The sequence below is a fragment of the Rhodnius prolixus genome, unplaced genomic scaffold, assembly GCF_049639745.1.
Source record: "Rhodnius prolixus isolate KJV_2025 unplaced genomic scaffold, Rpr scaffold_28, whole genome shotgun sequence".
In the NCBI taxonomy this organism is placed as follows: Eukaryota; Metazoa; Arthropoda; class Insecta; order Hemiptera; family Reduviidae; genus Rhodnius; species Rhodnius prolixus.
The window spans coordinates 478,944-498,632 of NW_027411618.1; the positions used below are offsets into that span (position 1 = coordinate 478,944).

The following is a 19,689-nucleotide window of genomic DNA, read 5'->3' on the forward strand; positions in this document are numbered from 1 at the left end:
CGGGATCTCCACGTGTGAGTCCAGTACGCTAACCACATAGCTAATCCCTTCCCTATATTAAAATTATTATTACACTAATTATTTTACTTCATAATTAATCAACTAATCAAAGACACATTTACACTAAACAAAATAATAATACTGTTCAAAAAGATTTATTTTAAAAAAGTAAAAGAATAATTATATATTATTCGTTTAATTTATACAATAAATCAGATATTTCTAAGGGATTCAGACATTTTTCTTTGTTGGAGTAACAAGTAATTTAAGAAAGCTAAACTCGACAGGCTGTAAAATTTGCGATCTTCTATCCGAAGAGCTGTGGTTAATTTATTGTTTCAATAGGATATAAACATCGTGTATTAAGCTTTTTATTAGGATAATAACAAAAATAAATCAGCGTGACGTCATGTCAAGCAGAGTGTCTGCTGTATTAATGGAAAACTGAAATGCTGCATCGTTATTGAGCTGAGATGATTAACTTCTCTTATATTTATGAAAATATGATGGACTTTTTTTAAAAAATTTGTCGCGGTCTACCCACTAAAATCTTGACTAATAACACATTCATACTTGTGTCTTGTATACTAATAAGAGATAGTAAGGAAATTAAACCAACATTTTTGAATGATAATTTAAAAGTACACACAGAAATAAACATCTTACAAGTTTATATCATTCATAGGAAGTCTGTCTGAATATCTCCAACCAAGAATTCATAATTAGTGTGTTCCCAAATTGGAAAAGATAGTTTTACGTGGTTTAGGCACAACTGCAGAAGAAAAGAAGAGTACAGAATTTAGATGCTTAATAAAAGCTATATTTGAAGGCCAAAATGCAGACCTGAACGAGAATGGAATTCTTGAAATGCAAGCGAAGCCATCGATTAGAAGAATGGCTTAGGTTAAAGGGACCTTTATTCATTGAAGATGCCTAAGCTGTTTGAAGCTCGTGGCTGGAAAGCACAAGAGCTTAAAAAAAATAGTAATAATTTCACATTAAAAATTACATAAACATAAAAACAACAAATGACCACAATAATCCTCCCTTTCAATTATAATACGGAGTTGAAGCTACTACCCTGAACCACAACTTTTCACTGCATTTTCATGCTTCTGAAAGCTCGTCCGGAGCACCGAGAATTTACGACTTACTGACTTTGAAGTAGATCCAGTACCACTTTCACATGGGTCCTCACCAAGCTTGTCTCACAAACAAAACTCCGCATGGGAGCAGTCATGATTAGGGCATTACCCATGAAGAAACGACGGGTAAATGAAAATAAAAGACCAATTTTAAAGATCTAAACCTAATAGACCCGTATAAAAACATAAAACGATACTTAGGTTTATATTACAGTTTTGATTGCACCAATATTGATATCTCCTATTTCTATTGTATAATTTAAATTATTGAATAAAAATAAGTGTAAGTAATCAAATCTGGCAGATCTGCTCATACATGTATGCCATGTATTCGTATATCTACTTTAGTATTTAGTACTTAGTATTAGACTAAGGAAACTTGCATGTTAAGACTCAGATTAGTGGTTTAGCGATTCAACCTATTTATGGCATACAAAAGATTAAAAAAAACACACACACAATCCGTAAAATATAGTATTTATTAAATTAAATTGGAATAAATTTTATATTTTTACATGGTCCAACGTTGAGCTAAATCACAGTCTTCAATTAAAAACAAAAAAGCCACCGGCATCGTAAACAGGGACAAAATTTGAAATTTCCAAATAAATAGTCATCTTGCCTCGTCTTCTGGGCGAATTTCAATTCAATCTGAAACAGAAATAAGTTGTTAACGCTCCATAAGTTTTTGTGAGCCACAAGAGAATGAACCATAGAACCCTAGACAGAAAACTGTGCTGTCTTAACAAAATTTCAGAGCCCAATATAAGTCAAGTTTGCTTTTCGCCAATTTTCTACAGCGTTTACTCTAAGAAATGGATATTGATAATTTCAATAAAGTTTTTCTTTACTGTTCTATTCGCTTGTTATTTTATATATTTATATTTTATATATTTATTGTGCGCAAAATGGATGGAGAAAACAAAATTCTACCCTGCAACAAGGCAGAAATTTAACATCCGTGATTTTTACATCTTTCAAAAAACAGATGAATCTGGTTTAAACGCAAGAATCCCCTCCAGCAAATTATTAAAGACAGCCAGTTAAGATGGTTCGGCCATGTACAGAGAATGAGTGATTGCCTATACCCTAAGAGGGTATATTTAGCGAAGATTTCGGGTACTCGGCCAAGAGGTAGGAAAAGACATGGCAAGAAAGGAACATACCCTGAAACAAAGTCAAATACCTCTGCTAGGATAGATGGAAATGGTGGCAACCTTGTCATTCCTCAACACCAAACGGTAGAAGAGGACCAGACTAAGTAAGCATAAACGCAGGAAGGCCGGCAAAGGTTCACTGCTAGCCTAAAGTTGCACGATTTTATACTGCTTCAAACACTTTGACAGGTAGACTGGTGTCGACTATTATTCAACGATAAAAATCACAGTTCACACTACAAGATGGAAAGTGAAGAGTAAAGCGAGGTAAAAGATAAGGAAATTAAGATTATTACACGAAGCTTTTCAAAAGAAATATAATAATTTCTAGTGAAGCTATATATTTGACCAGGAATTTATAATAGAATAGAGCTAATATTTAGCAAAATTTCGAAGTATAAATAAAATCTTCAAAAACTGTTATAACAGAATTTTGGTGTGTGTTTTCATCATATTCTTTATTTCGTCTGACAAGCTACATAATAATTAAAAAAATCTTATTCAGAGCATTTCAAAAGTTTCATTTCTCGTGGCTGTACTTACAGAAACCACCACGAATCTCTCGATCAAACTGCTCAGCATCTATTGTACCATCAATGGGTCTACAGCCTTCATTAAACACTGAATAGGCGCTGATCTCGTTAGCAGGTTTCGAACCTGTCCTCGTATTCAGATAAATGAACACTAAAATTGAGATGACAAAATACACGGCTCCAAATTCAATAATTACAAAGAATATATACAGTATTATCCAAACTATAAAGAGAAGGAACTGTTTAAAATAATTATTATTTATTGAATCAGCATCATCAATAGATTCGCAATCATCAATTTCTTCTTGATCACTTAGGTGTGCGGAGTCACTGAGGCCTGCAACATGCTGCACTTGCTCTACAACCAGCGCTTTCTTTTCCTGCAACATAATGTAAGGATAATATTTAATGTAAGGATTAAAATGAAGTTTAATCGTATACACACCAGTGAATATAAATGAATATCTTTAAAATATAAGTGATGCAAACTTGAGAGTCAACTACGTGTTTGGGCTGTGCTGTGTTGAATCTGCAGACTAAATTTTCTAAGCACAGGAAGTTAAATACTCATCGATATGTAATTTTATTTTATTTTTTTGCTTTATTTTTTAATAAAGAATTGTAATTTTATTGATTTTTGTCCACTTCTTAAGTTTTTATGTTAATAATAGTTAAATAACTATTATTTATCGTTAATATAGTTAACTAATAGTTAAATAACTATTAGTTAAATAACACATTTATTTATCTATCAATCTATCTTAGTAACTATGTGGATAACTGTAAGTGATACGGCTTCAGACGTTAAATATGGGCAGGAATCAGCCATTTCACATTGGAGAGATAAATTTGAATTGAAGTTGTGGAAAAGAAACAAACATATACAGGCGACAAAGATAAAGTTACTTTCCTGCGTCAAATGATCTAAAATCCTAACCTTCTCTACTGTCTTCCCAAGAATTCTCAGTAGAATATAACCTAGTCTCGAGGATGAACATCCTCACAGGCGAGCTCTGAGTTCTCCAACAACCTTCTGAGCTTTTTTTCGATCTTCTGTAACTCTTGGCTAGGTATGTACCTAGGAAAGACGTATCTTGCTGGGACGTTGAATTGAGAGTGGCCGCCATCCAAAACAAAAGATTTGTCACAAAACGATGAGTCCTCTATCCCTGATAATGGTGAGAGTGGTGCACGCTGTTTTAGTATATTTTTAGGGCTAGCAGAAGACACTTCATGTTCAAACTTTGAAGACTGAACTTCTGTTTGGGGAATATCTGTTATTTTGGTGGCTGTGTGGAAACAATTGTCAGAACTGCATCCTGGTTATTGTTTCTGTCGATTCGAACTTTGCTGTCATGTCAGCCTGCAGTAATCGGCCTACTTAGGAGAGCTGACAATGTTCTTTTTCTGACTTCTTTTTTCAAAGATTTCTAAGCCATGATAAAATTCCAGTAAATGATAAAACTGACTTGCTCTCAGTTTAGAGAATGCGGCAAGCAGGACACGTTTAGTGCAGTTATAAGGAAACGAAGCTGATTCTAGTAAAGGAAATGGTCAATCGCGTGAGGAACTCAGCAACAAAAACTAAATATATTTTACCTTCATTATTAACGAAATGGAGCGCCTACTAATACTTAGGCCTAATGGCAGAAACAGCCTGCACCTATGTATTTAAACACTTCAAGGGATAGAGGACCCATCGGTATAGATGTAGAGCCAGTAGTTTTCTGGCTGGAATAAAGGTTTCTACAATGCTCTGAAGAGACGCTGCTTAGATATATCGCAGGACCATTATGGAAATAAAAGAAAGGCAAATATTACTCCGACATTCTGCATCGCATCCCGGGCAAACCTTGGTTTTAAGGAATGAAATGTGAAAAACAATTTTACATCAAAATGACATGGGTTACCAAAACTTCATTTATATATTAAAGAGATTAAGAGATCCTAAATGTGACTGTGGAAGTGAATATATTCGAAAACCAATTGATGGCTGATGGCAAAGAAAACAACGTTACAATTAAGTATCAATATGATTGTTCCAGCCCTCGAAAAGCAGAATTCGCTGTAACAAATAAAGATTTTATGATCATTAATGGGAACAAGTTGACCGTGGAAAAGCTCAGGCTGTTTACCTGGTTTTCTAGGACTATTGTGGATCTTTAGATGGATTTCTGTCCTAGACTTACCTTGTGTCGCCGTAGGTGTTCTTCTTTTTGGTCGCTTAATGGCAAACAAAACTATTATTCTGTACTTCTACTGACTCTGAGGACAGGATGTAACTGGGAAGAATGACGAAATGGTAATCAATTCTCACAGATTTCGCAATGTAAGGAAAGAAGACACATATCTGAGCTTTATTTGGAACTGACAGATGCAATGGGTATTGCTAGCAATCTATTAGTAATTTAATATAATTTTACACAAAATACCTGATTGACAGAACTGTCTTCAACACTATTTGCTGTCGAAACATTTCCACCATGTTTAAATGTAAGTCCGAAATTTTTAAAATAATTAGTAATTCTATTAAAAACTACTTTTCTATTTCTATCTTTTCGATATTTAAGTAATTTCTCTTCCATTTTCATTCTAAAGTGATAATGTAAACTACAACTTATGAAAAAATTAAAAACAAACTGGCTCGCAAAAACCACAAAAACATATATAACCTTCTCTGGGGTAAATAATATGGAAACATTGGTGTGTGGGTTGCACGGGATATATTTCCAAATCTATAAAAGTTTACCTACGTGGGCGGGCGCTGAACGAATCTTCAAACCACCAACTTGAACCGCTTAATTAAGTACCACCCTTATGCGCGGGCAACGCCCCGCTCTTGAAAGGAGTTTCGTTGGTATGTAAAAAAAAATATATATATATATATATAAATAAGCCTATTTATTATTTGCCTGCAATCGAAACTATTAGTTCATAAAAGATATACAAGTGTTAAAAATACTATTTGAAAAGGCAGTATTATATGTGCTGATTTTCGATTATAAGTTTTTTACCTGAAATATAATTTAAGAGGTTTTCACAAATTTTTCTGCCACTGTGTGTGTTATCATATGTGATAGCACATATTCACCGTAATTCAAAACCAAATAATCGCAGAAAGTTCGAGAAGTATGATATCGATTTAGCTTGCGTTGCAGAAACACAATTTACTTCAACAGACAAATTCATAACATCTAGAAACCAAGTCTACAGAGCAATTAGACCGTCCGATTATACATCCAGCGAAGTTGCAATTATAATAAAGTTTGAATTATAAAGATTCGGACTTCAATCACTTAAGGGCGTCGACGTATGCCAGTGTATATTTCGGGCAATCATTTAATACACTAAATGCCAACCTCCGACCAAATCTTCAATTTAAGAATGAAAATATTCAGGATATCTTTAGATCAGTTCCTGCAATACATGAATGAAGCACCGTGGTTGAAACGAAATGAACAAGCCACAAAGAGCTAAAAGTTATACACCAAAAGACTTAAGAGACAGGACCCGGGCAGCACACACATTTCTAGAGAACGCAAAATCGGTAGAGACTTGACAACACTATCGAATCAGAATGAAAATAGCTGCACAACGACAAATGGTGCTACCGACGGTTGGGATGACATTTTTGTTGATGGCCAACTTAGGCCAAGCTCAAAGAACAGAATTTACTAAGTAAAGTAGAAATGAATCAAAATGGCAGCTAAATCTGAAAATAAGCATAATTTTTCTTTTCCTAAAGACGATGAATTTCAAAAGTCGGTGAGAGATACCTCTCGTACAGATTTTCCAATTGACATAAAAGCAAAATCTGCGATATACTGAGGAAAAATTGGAAGCTTATTTTAAAAACTGGGAAGAATATAATCATTCACTGAGGTGCCACGGTAGCCGAGCGGTTAGAGGCGAGGTCTGCAAAGCTAATATGCATTGTGGTACTGGGTTCGATTCCCGGTCTTGGCATTGAATTTTATTTAATGGTTAATAAAAGAAAACAGTAAAGTATGTTTGCTAGTCGCCTCCGTCCACGACACCTAATTGGTAGTTGGACGTTATGCCCCGCCTGAAAAAATAGGCGATTACTTTACTTTAATTTTTATAATCATTCACTGTCAGAAATATGCTGTCAGTTCGTGATATTCTCCCTCGGATATAAGATGTTGGATTGAGCAGAAGCACTTGTTTTTGGCGTATGCATAGGAGGGTGTATGTATCTTATTTTTCCAAATCAAATCTACATTTAAATACAATTTGAGATTTCGAAGTGGGCCAAGGGAAGATTTTTTTTCGTTTTTCTTTTACTTCTTTGACAGAATTAATACGAGTTGGGTCCTCCTTACTGGAATTAGATGCTGAAGGGACCATACAATGTTAATCATCCTTTCATTTACCTCTACATGGCGACTTTGTTCTTTTTTCGGAAACAGTACAATTAAAAAGAAACGGCAAGTTTCAAACCAAGCAAAGTCTGCACGAAAGCTCTCTGAAGTGTAGGACAAGTAGTTCCTGTTTGACTTTTAGTAATTTAGTATCTAAATACTTTTTTTTTAAAATCACATCCTGGAAGACTTGTTAACATCATGTGATTACTAAACTTGCTTACATACTTTTTACTTAAGTTGAGTTTATGCCCAGAAAAAATTTCAGAACTAATCCTTAACGATTCTAGCGCTCTCACGGCAGCTATTTGAACTCTCAAGTGAACACACTTTTTATTATATGTAGTTGATTATCAAAAATCATTTTAAAATATCTTTGTCACAGAGCATGGACAAGCACTTCTGAAAGTCAGTTACATTACAAAGATATTACAAAAAAATCAAATTTGTTTAATTGCTATTAAAAATATATTTATGTAAGTATTGTATTGAACACGAATGAGTCAAAAAAATGTTGCACTTAAAGAATTGCAAAAGTAACAATGCTTAAAAATTTTTAAGCGAATAAATTATCAAAGTTCGGCTCTAAAACGTATCCGTTTTCTAAATATCATTCTTAGATTTCAGCTAATGGATCAAAATTGCTGTCAGATACAATCAAATGCAACTTAATATCTGTAGTAAAGTAAAAATAAAAGTAATTGCCAGTTTTCTAGCAGGGCTTAACGCCCAACCACCAAATAAGGTGTCGTGGATAAGAGAAATCTAATTCTTGAATTTCGGCATTCATACAACAAATAAAAATTACTGTAACAGTTAATAATAACCCAATTAACTAACTACTACAAACAATGAGCTTTGCGAACCAAAGCTTATCAATAGCCATCAAGTCTCAAAACAAAAACAAAAGATATTTCAATTATTCATTCCTTCAGTTCCATAACTTTCAACTCTTGAACGAAGAGCGTTACGTCTAAAATACGTTTTAGTTTTCAAGACCTGAATTTATATTTCATTTTTTTGTCGGAAAAGGATAGAAATATCATTAATAATCCTTAATATCTGGTGGTTTAAAGAACTTAAAAAAATTAATGTGTTATAAATTTTTTAATCGAAGGCAGTTTTTCTGTAAAGACCGAAAATGATACAGATGTTGATCAACTCCACCAGAACTTCAATTCTCTCCAATAAACTTCGTCAATTAAATTAAAAATTGATTTGTTTGTTACAAGGATACGAAAACTTGATTAATTTTACAGGACGATAATAACAATTTTTATTTAAAAATATATGCAATACAGAATAAATAACAAAAAAATAATAATATGAAAAAAGAACCTTAACGAAAAAGATGATAATCCAAGGAATTGTCGAAACTGAGGTTCTCATCACGAATGTTCTCACGCTACTAGTATAGAAAAAACTTACTCTATCAATTTTTTTTAAACATAAAACCTCTCATTTTTCTACAACTCTCGTTATACTCTGAACTGTGGTATTGTACGTTTTTCTGTGTGAATTTTTTTTTTTTTTAAAGCACTCAAGTGTTTTTAATATAGCTGTGGACTTTGAAAAGAAAACTAAAGATTCCACACAACTGTCCAATGTTAGGCAACAATGTAATCTGTGTAACTGCGCAGGTAATAACCCCATAAGCAAATGCTCTGCATATAGCAAAAGGTTTAACAAACGTAACAACTGTTCATTGTTTTTGGTGACTAATTTATTAATCCAATATGATAAAAAAATAACGCCAGTTTCAGTCATGATATTTTTATTATGCCGAGCTTTCGACCTAGGGACTAGGTCATCTTCAGGGCTGTTGAACATATTTTACAATGTATTATAGTTACAGTAATTGGCAACGAAACACAACCGATCACACACAGCTCACAAGCAGACAATACAGAAGACCAACCTCAGATAATGTAAAATATATTGTCAATAAGAAATCATTTTGTAAACTCTTTTACAGTATACAAATTCACTTTAATAGAATTATTGTAGTTTTATTATAAATTGTAAAATATGTTCCACAGCCCTGAAGATGACCTAGTCCCTACGTCGAAAGCTCGGCATAATAAAAAATCATGACTGAAATTGACTTTTTTTTCATCAAATGTAACAAGTTTAATCATTTTGATAAGACTTGATCCAAAATAACAACATTAACCCGTTGCCGCACACTTTTAATTTGATGATCGTGCTCAGAAACACACTTTTTTTTCTCAATTGTTTATGACTGCCAGATGGAATCAAGTGTAAGTTGTATGTGTGGAAGTAAAAATTATCACATTTGGCCACGGTTTTTCCAAAAAAACTCTCGACGGCTATAACCGTCATTTGCTCATCATGTCATTTTTTCTCTTTCCAGAGCAAATGACGGCTATGACCGTCGTGACGACTATACAGCATTTGCTTTACTAATTCAATAATTAACAAGTGTATGCGTTAGTACACTTAGTACTAACGCTGTACTTTTTTTTATTAATTAAAATGTGCACGACGGCTATAGACGTCGTTTGCCTACATATCAACAAAGATCGGACGGCTATAGCCGTCATTTGCGGCAACGGGTTAAAACTATATAATATGTTTTGCAAGAATTGACTAAGTTTAGGTCAAGAGCAGTTGTAAAATTACTTCGATAACAACATTAATTCAAATTTAATTACATTAATTTATTTTTTTTAAATTAACTCATACGTCATACTTGACTATATACTGTTAAACATGAAAAGTGGATTTCTAGTAATAGCGACCAAATTACAGTATCAACGTTACGTTTGTATAAAAATTTCACTGAATTAAATGATAGAAAAAAACTTACGAGGCTTTTATCCCGTTCAATTATTAGAGTTACCGTACGCACGCTGAAATACTTAAAAACTAAGCGGCTTAAATAAAATTCTAGACTTCTCTGATATTAGTCATTTTTGGTAAATGAATCATTTTCACTTTAACAGCTGTAAGCAGCAATAAAAGTTTGCTTACTAGCCAAGTTCTAATTGTTCATACCCAAATATTAACACATAAACATTACAGTATTATCAATACGAAATGGGATACTCCACATAATAACATACAAAATTCAAAGCACGTTTTAAGAAATTATTACTAATTTACTGATAATTTTGAGTACTATAGCACCCATAACCACATCATAACCTCAGCATCATACCAATCTATAGCTGCAGTATTTTTTTTTCTTTCGATGTCTAAACAAGTTCAAATATTTTTATAATTAAATTAGTCCTTCTTTTTATTACTATTTTTAAAAATCATGGAATTTATTTTAATTGATTTTTTCCAACAATAAATTATTTTTTTTGAATAAAAGTTCTTAATTTTATTTTTTTCTCAATTTGTATATAGTGAATGTTGAATATCCCATTTGTATACATTTGGGTTGTGCAAAGTGTGTAGAGGTTAGCTATGTGTTTTCTGAGTGTGATACCATTTATTTCTCTAACTGGAACAATTTTCAAATAGATTTACTTTTAATTGTGCATTCACAATGCAGCTCTCTTGCAAATTCGTTTTTTTTTAAATTTCAATGTTTTAGTCCCATGATAGTAGGTCAATTATCAACATATAATATGTTCATGAAGTGAATTGCTGAAAATTTTAAACACTTGCTTCCAGCTTATTTTTTATTTTAATTGTGTATTAATTACTCTGTTTTTTGTTTATCTTTTCAATTTTTAAAAAGACTATATGAATGCAAAATTAATGAACTTTCATTTGAAAGAACAGATAATTAAAGTCTCCTTCAATATGAACTAAAAACTTATTATTAAAGTGTTTTGGACAAAAATAATATAAACAATAATACAGATTAGTATTTTCATTGCTATGAGGTTTGAGTTTGCTATTACACACAAAATAATTAAATAGAACAAATCCTTCAAGAATGGAAGCAATGGAGATAGATGAAGAAGTTGTGGATTTGAGTTTAAGGTAGGAATGACTTCTTTTAACTAGATATCTTAGTTTTAGTATTAAAAGTACAAAAACGGTTTTTTTTATTACACTAATATATTTAATAGTGTATTACAGTTGTACTGTATTTTAACTTGGTTTTTATGTCGATAATTCTGTTTGAATAACATTGTAATAGCTTCTCAGTTTGCTAATGTATAAGAGGCAACTTATTCTTTTCCTATATTTTTCTATGACTAATGCATACTTTTGGAAATTTATCACCTTCATATTTCTATGTAGAACTGATAAGTCGTACACATATTATATCCAGCTAATATGTACATTGTAAACAGTTTACCGCTGGTAAAGCTGTATTATATTAGGTTTAAAACAGTCATCAAGAAGTTCTTGCCAGGCATTGATTTCAAAAATTTAATAGGTGATTTGTTGTTTTTTTTTTAAGAGAAAAAAAAACGATAAGTGGGCGATCTGCAGATTGTAGAAAAAGTGAGACATTGGTGTATGAACTTAAAACTTCAATGCATATTTGCCTAACTACTCTTACACAATTACCTAATATTTACTCCTACAGAAGAATACTGGCATGGAATGAGTTTACTAGCGAAATCCTGAGAGGGGTGTTCAATGGCAGTCAAACGCCACTTTTGTTGGATGCAGGTGTAGAAGAATCTGAGAAAAAAAAATCGAGTTGTGGGTTTCCTGTAACTATGAAACAGTCTTTTCGGAAATTCTTCCCCTTTCTGACAGCATTATCCAATTTTAGTCAGAATAGCCCTCAAAAATGGTTCAAGCCTCTAAAAATAAAAATGAAAAATTGGAACAGGTTTGAGATTTAAAAAAAAAAGATAGCGATAAACTAATAAGGACAAAATATCCATACCTAAACACAAGCTACAGCGATAAGGAAATAAGGACTAAATAATTATAACTAAACACAAGCTTCGTCAGGAAAGAGAGAAATATAGTAGAAAGCAATCTTTCGCTGTAAATTATTAGAAGATAATAGAAGTATTACAAAGATTCGCAAGGGAGAATGGGTTCAACCGTATAAAAAAAAACTTAAGAACACTGATCGTTACCAGAGACAAGAATGCAACAAAAGGAGATAAGGATTATCTACAGAAGAAAGTAGGTATGGAAGAATGTAAAGGATAACTTAAAGGGCTGAAGAATGTTTTCTGCAAAAGGGCGGGACCTAGAATCTATTTTTAACAGGTTAGAGAACAATCATAGGTATTGTTATGTAGTTCCGAGCCTTTGACCTTCTAGATCTTCAAATAGAAGACTTAGTCTTTCTTAAAAATTGTACCACAGGATCGTTAATTAATATCCAACTGCAGTTGTATCGTTTTCAGTCTCGCGAGTTGAGAAAGATTCCGTAGTGGTCGTGACATTTTATGATAGAGACCTTTGCTTTGGAAGGAGTCGTGCTGGTAGAAGTGACTATGACAAAAAAATAACTTCTTTTTGCCTTCATTTGTGACTACCAGTTCTGCAGCAATAGCACACTAGTACTTGAGCTTAACTACTCTCTTGCTTTCCATTAAGTCGCATAATGACTCCCTGAAGCTGTCTTTCTTTCTGAGGATATCATCAGTAATTACATTTTTGAACCACTTGCCAGGCAGTTTATTAAGGATTTCTTTTTACCCTACAGTTCATGTAAAATATTTGTAGCATTGTAACTCGGCTATTTTACATTTTACAGCCCAAATTTTAGAGCCTTATAAGTGTAAAAATTGGCACTTAGTCTGTCCCTCGTTCAGAGATTCGAGGGGTGTGGATAGATAGTAGGGCACTTGGAAAAATCTCTCACATTTGTTTTATAGCCATAGTTTTTGTACTCTCAGTGAATAAAACATTTATGTATTTTTGAAGCTGTTGAACTCAAATTTTTAGGTGTTTAAAGTATACAAATCAACAATGACAAACGTGTGGCCATTCATTGAAATTGTGTAAATATCAGAATATCTCAAAAACGAAAGCTCAGATGTGGTATTTTTAAAATGTCAGGTCTACAGTGCTGAAAAATAACGCCGATTTTATCCATCAAGTATGCATGTTTTTTTGTCCCTGACATTTTGGTGTAGAGAATTTGACTTCGCTACACCAAAATGATTAAACTCCTCTGATGATGAACGGAAGTCCGAAATTTTCATTTCTATTTCAGATTACGGTTGTTCCGATGCTAAATTGGTTTTCGATGTGATTTTTTTAGTTTTACATTATTCCATATAAAGTGGTTCATGCAATTTTTTTTTTTTATTTCTTCACTCTTCATTATCATTATTCACGTATATGTCGCCTTAAGGAGTTAGGGCACACCAGTGTGTTCATACAGGCCTTTTTTTTAATCGGTTTAATTCTTTGTGTACTCTGGACTTGATTCGGGTGCTTGAATGAAAAGTCTCAACACGCTAACAGTAGAAGAAGCTGAGGTTGTAGTCCTAGTATCAGTGGATGAGGATATCAGTCCATTCCATTGTTTCTCACTATTTTTCATGTTTCTACACTAGACCTACGCAAAAGTAACGTGAGTCATTACATGACCATTCTGACTGATAGTTTCTCCTTCAAAAAATTCGTCATGATTGTAGTTCGTATTTTAAAATATCCAGAAATATGTTAGTCTCAGTCATTACACATCAGTATTAAACATTACACGGTCAATAAGACTGACAATTTTGATATGACTGGCCGATTTCAATATAAGATTTTCTTTAAGATAGAGAAAGTGTCAAACTAACTAAAGTTCAGACTTATACTGAGTGAGTTTTTGCTGTATCATTTTCCAGAAATAATCGGCGAGTGCCAGAAATCCCCAGACGGTCTCCAGTCTGTTGGCCAGCTCCCAGGAGGTGTCTAAGGCCACGCACAGAATTGAGGTCTTATGTAGAAACTCCGGATGTAGTACCCGTAGTGGTAGAAGAAGCTCGTACCAATGGTTACGCTAATGGATTCAATGATGTGGACGATGTAGATCTGCCTATGCCTCCACTACCCGTCATCAAGGTTTGTAATAACGTGTTTTAATTATTTCTCGCAGGCAGCACTATTTGTGGGTTTATGAATTTTCGTATAAATTTTGCAGGAGCTCACGGAAATGGAGGTGGCCAAACGGGAAGAAACCGTGCGCCGCTTAAGAACCGAACTGAGAAATGAAGAGATGACTTTGGTGTTATTGAAGAAACTTAGGCAGTCTTATCAGATGAAAGAGAACGTGGCTATTGTGAACCCGTGCAGTACCGTACCATCAAATGCCGTTCCGCCAGGTGGTATGAACAATGCTGGAATAGTAGGCAACACTGTGCCACAAATCCCAACGCCGGGTATACCGGTTCGACAAGCGCCTCCCAGATCCAGCAGTAAGCCACCTCCACCCCAGCCCTCAGTGCACCATCTGCTTAGGACGGTGAGTATTTCATTTTTAGATAGTCACACATGGCTCTTTAATTTATATTTTGCTGACTAAGAACATGTGACATCATTAGTCTATGAGATTCATATCCGTACCCCGAGTATTTGAAATCCATCTGTAGAGTCGTGTAATGCATCTTCTAAACTTTATTTAGAGCAGGTATGGTCATTTTTTTTTTTATACCTGCTTCCCACTTCTGCATCTTTATTGATAATAAAATTTTCTTTCCGTACCTTTTTCCTAGGTAACTTAATTTAGCGCAAATACAAAATACTCGTAGTAATTTTTAAGGGGAGGTTTATTAAAAATATGTCGTTGAATTAATTTTTTTCATTTATACTTTTGATATGTTACGCAGAAAATTTAATTGATGCTGTATTACTGCAGCTTCATCGACAATGTCGCCTACAATTTGTGGCGAAAGCCTCTATAATGGAAGAGAAAAAAAAAAATTAATTATAAAAACGGCAGTCTATGGAAATTGACTTTAGTTAATTATTAATGAGATCCTTGTGGCTGATGCTGCGAAACTAAATATATAATAATGCATCAATTTCCGAAAGAAGGTCTCATCTTTCGGAAATACAGTACCATCATTGTTAGTTTTTTTGCAGTATCTGTACTTAGTACAGATTCTTTCTACTGATTCTATTTGATTATTTAAACTTAAGTGTAGGTATTGTTACTAAATTAAAAGATATTTTTACAAAGTTTTCAGAACTTCAAAAGAAGTTTTCTTCTTTTTTCAATCGGTATGTTCTTATTGAAGACTTCCAAGATTTCAGTTAAAAGTTTACTATTGAATGGTCCATAAATAATTACGGGGTCGAATAACTTCATTATTTATTTATTTTTTCTGTTTCTTGGGTTAATGAATTGCTTCAAATAAGGTAGCAGATTAATTCATAATTCTCTATGAATAAAAAATTTCTTCTTTTAATATATAAAATATAAGAGTACGGGTGCCTTTCGTGTGTGGTCCGTAAAGAGAGAGAGCACCGCTCGCCAGCTAGAAATGCACTAGTGAGGCTTATTGCCTTTTTGACCAGTCTAAACGAGTGTGATGTTGACGCGCCTTAGTAGTTACACTTTAAAACCCTTGTAAAGCCTTTCTTGGAGCATTTATACTCTTTCCAGGTTTCTTTTATAAATAATACCAAATTGCAGCCAACAATGAACTCAAGAGGCGCGCCGAATATCCATGTGCCACCCCCAGTTCTGCCCAACCGTGGGATTACGCAAGGAATGCCGCAGTCGGTCACAACAAATCTACATCAGCCTGCAAGCACAATGTCTAGAAGTAAGCCACTTTTAAGTTCCTTTGATAATTTGAAACCTTTTTTATTGACGTCAAGGTTCTTGTAGTTTGATAATAAATTTTCTTCTTCGTGACTTTGTTGAGGTGTGTGTTTTTAAACTACAAGAACAAACCATTCGCTGTACTCAAAGTCACTAGAAATAAAGACAGGATACCTCGCAACCAATGACTAATATATTAACTTTACTAAAATAACAAGGGCTGAACTACTTGTACTGGTCATAATTCTTATTTGGAAACAAAACGAGTGGTACATTAAAAAACAAATTACGGCCTTAGTTTACTCAATCACATTGCACACTACAATCTTAGAATTAAAACTGTCCGGTAGGACAGTTTTATAAGGGTTGATCGTCAAAAAATGCTCGAAAAAGCGCTGAAAAACACCCAACTTTGACAATTTATAGACAAGCATCGCGAAAATATACAGGAGAGCACAAATTACGTAATTTAATTGCGTTATTGAAAAGTCACATATGTATATCCTACAACCACATAACCACAGTTAAAATGGTGGTCATTACAGTCTTAAACTGACGGTAATCCGCACTCCATTTCGCTAGATTAATGCAACTGTACAAGGCTCACGTCCTTGCCCAAACGTTTAAAACTTACTTACGCCTTGTATATTTAAGATATTGCTTTAAACCTTCTAGAGATCTAATAACACTACCACGACAAATTTAATCTCTTTTTATGTCTGATAGGACTGTCAACACTCATCACACAGACCATTCGTTTTCAAAACGTTGTGTTCAGGTGGCCGCGAAACATGTATTTTCGGTGAAAACTTAGTTTTGAAAATTGAATTTGATCGAAATACCCTCTTTCTAAGTAGTAAAAAAAAAGAAAAAAAATTGTAAACATTTTTTAGGGGCAGGTTTTTACCATTCAAAAAATAGAAAAAGTGGGGCCTTATGTTCACTTTGAACAAATTTGGCACGTTTGTTTTTTGTTATCAATATAGATACTAACAGATCAACAATCCTCGTTGCTATACATTTGGTTTAAATAAGAAGTGTAAAAGAAATTAACTGGTATTTAACACTTCACAAAAATGAAATTTAAATATTGATTAAAAATTTAAATATGTATTACGCATATTAATTACGCATTAATGTCCATAACGACCTGCTTAAGTCTTCTGTCAATGAGTTTCTAACCAATTTAACAAATATTCTTTAGGGCGACAGTACAAACTTTTGGAAGTTGGCTATTTGAGCCAACTCGCTTTACGTTTGTACTTATTCCATTAGTACCATATTGCTTGAGTCTTAGGGTCCATAATTCTGGGCCGCACCATAAATTAAAAAAAAAAAAAAATAGAAAAGTGATCACTTGCTTTTATTTATCTGAAAAAATTACGAACGAATAATTCAGGTTTCAAATGGAAGGATTTTTTCCATTCGAAAAGAAAACTTTTTTACGTTTTTAAGGTCTAGAGAGAAGAGTTTTCTTTTTTTAACACCACAACTCTCCTCTTTCTTGAAAACTTATCTCCTCTCAAGTTTCTGAAGAACACATGGGTGATCGAAACGTCAAACAATAAATTTAGTTTTAAAAAAATTTTGGTCCCCACCAAAGAGATGTAATCTTATAAATAATTATGTACGTTTTTATTGATGTGACTTAATTTTTGTTGCTATTTTATTTTCTTTCTGTATAAAAACTATCAACGGTTCTTATTAGTTTATATTAAAATATAAATAATTATTCGAAAGACGTAATAATAAATTATTCTTCGCTTTATAATCTAATTAGTAGATTTCTGCGCTTCTTTCATTACGATCTCTGGTTTAGAACATGTGCAAGATCATTTTGTGGTGTGTGTGTGATGTAAACAGACAATTTATAGGTAATGAACAGACAGATAGGGAATAGGGAATGAATTCAACTAATAAGAATTTATTGTTATATATATTTCCCTAATTACCAAAACTTGGTGAATACAACTTAGTTAATGGTGATAGGGAAACTACACCTCAATAAGGTAAAATACATTTTGTATAAGTTATTAAAATTATTTGTCAGATAATCAAGACGTTCTCTACTGATTGATTGTTATTGATCTGGGTAATGGTTAAATTTGATCGTTCTTACAGGCAGCGCCAACGTGACAAGCGCGCGTAGCTTGGGACTGAACTTTGCAGGGGATCGTAAAGATGCCAGACACTCGCCGGCACCAACCCAACAGGTAAAATCAAACTTCATTTTCACTTTTTTTTTTATTGATACTATTTATTTTTGGTTGTTTACGTCAAAAGACCTGTTTACTTTTACATTAGTCTGCTCATTTATTTAATTTTTGTTTTTTTTTTGCAAGCTTTCTGGAAACATTGATAAGGTCGGAATTAATATTCCAATACCACAAATATCGAATGAACAGGTGAGAACTTAACGTAAATCGGGGTAAGCCTTTTAAGGCTATTTATGGATTTAAGGAAATAGCATGGTCCTAATGGGAATGCAAAGGCTTCAGTCTGCCAGCATTGATTAATGGGGGGGGGGGGTAAATTCGTGAAGAAATTGAGTGATCCATTATAGTGGAATGCTTAAAAAAAAATACTGTTTTTCCATAAAGAAATTCCCCAGACTTCAAACATTACGTTATAGTCGTTAGCCTGTGCAGATTATATTTGTGCAGGTATTCATATTGCGTATTACATCAAATATTGAATTATGTTCAGCTAATGAAGCTACTCGTGCTTTAAGTGGAATCTAGGGAGAAGTTGGCCTCCTTGAGCAAACTACCTGGCCTTGGTTAAAAAAAACAAAAAAACAAAATGAATAATGAATATGAGCTTACAAAGAAAGGAGGCTGTATGGGGTTCTGATGCACTGGACGCAGACTGGGCATTGCCAAAAGATACAATGTTGGCTGGCCATTCAGCTAATTTACTCGGAATTCTTACCCGATGAAGTTTCCATGTACCTCTGCTGGTATCAACCAGATTAAATTATATTAGAACGTCTATGGGCGGTTGTTCCCAACGGCACTGCTTCAATAAAGCTTATTGTTCCTACCGTTTCCCTAAAACAAGGGTCCTTAACCACGGGCGCATTTGAGATGGCAAAAAATAGTGGTGGGCGTAATCGGATTTGAAAGAAAAATAAATGAAAAATATTATAATCATGATAGCATAAAAAAGTGGTAGTTATTTAGCGAGTTTTTCCGAACAATAATTTAGAAATTAAAGATCTCACACCGTAACTCATATGAGCTGAGGCTCTAGGCTAATTAACCCCACTCTTTGAAGTGAAGAGGCCAATTGAGCTGCCGACTCCTTATAGTTTTAGCAGAATGAAGCTAACCTTTTTAAAAAGTTCTGGATTTTCCAATTCTGGGATTTGAAGACCGGAGGCTACATGTCGCAAACTAGCAAGTATGTCTTATGAGTAAGAATTTGATCATTTTAAGTCGGGTTGGGCTCTCAGCCAAGAGGAAACAAAACCAAAACTTTGGGCAGCAGAGTTTTATAGACTTCTTTGCCTCAAAAGTAAAGTACCTCTCTTGCCCGAAGTCTTTAATGTGGATGTTGTCTTTCTCTGTACTGCCACCAGGCCTTTGCTACTGGGTCCGATTCCATATTCTCGCCCAATGCTGGGTGCTTTACGCTGCTCGAGAAACTCCCCACATCTGTCCAAATCTAGGCATCCCAGAATAAAAACCTAACTTTAAATACTAGTCCCTGCTACGTCTGTATGATATTTTAATGTCTTGCAAATTTAGAGTGAAAAACTGAAGTGTTAAGAAAATAGCTACTTCCCACCACCCAACCGGTAAAATAAGA

At 33.7% G+C, this 19,689-nt stretch overlaps 2 protein-coding genes across 8 annotated transcripts in view; one reads left to right on the plus strand and one right to left on the minus strand.

Moving 5' to 3' along the window:
- Window positions 1-5,567, minus strand: part of Saysd1 (SAYSVFN motif domain containing 1) — a 7,142-nt gene extending 1,575 nt beyond the window's left edge. For 2 of the 3 annotated variants that reach the window (XR_012460424.1, XR_012460423.1), the window contains exons 1-3: window positions 5,268-5,567; window positions 2,846-3,215; window positions 1,661-1,796 (exon numbers count right to left, since the gene is read on the minus strand). Coding sequence is in view for 1 of the 3 variants with exons in the window: in XM_074134776.1 (XP_073990877.1) it covers window positions 1,792-1,796; window positions 2,846-3,215; window positions 5,268-5,426 (534 nt within the window). In the remaining 2 variants the exon portion in view is untranslated. Of the gene's footprint in view, window positions 1-1,606; window positions 1,797-2,845; window positions 3,216-5,267 lie in introns of those variants that run through there. The other variant, XM_074134776.1, reaches the window with a different exon arrangement.
- Window positions 5,554-19,689, plus strand: part of simj (transcriptional repressor p66-beta simjang) — a 26,152-nt gene continuing 12,016 nt past the window's right edge. The window contains exons 1-6 of one of the 5 annotated variants that reach the window (XM_074134771.1): window positions 5,554-5,692; window positions 13,958-14,174; window positions 14,254-14,574; window positions 15,718-15,880; window positions 18,001-18,092; window positions 18,222-18,284. In XM_074134771.1, coding sequence (XP_073990872.1) covers window positions 14,151-14,174; window positions 14,254-14,574; window positions 15,718-15,880; window positions 18,001-18,092; window positions 18,222-18,284 — 663 coding nt within the window. In that variant the 5' untranslated portion in view covers window positions 5,554-5,692; window positions 13,958-14,150. Of the gene's footprint in view, window positions 5,693-10,608; window positions 11,178-13,957; window positions 14,175-14,253; window positions 14,575-15,717; window positions 15,881-18,000; window positions 18,093-18,221; window positions 18,285-19,689 lie in introns of those variants that run through there. The other 4 variants (XM_074134767.1, XM_074134768.1, XM_074134769.1 and 1 more) reach the window with 4 other exon arrangements.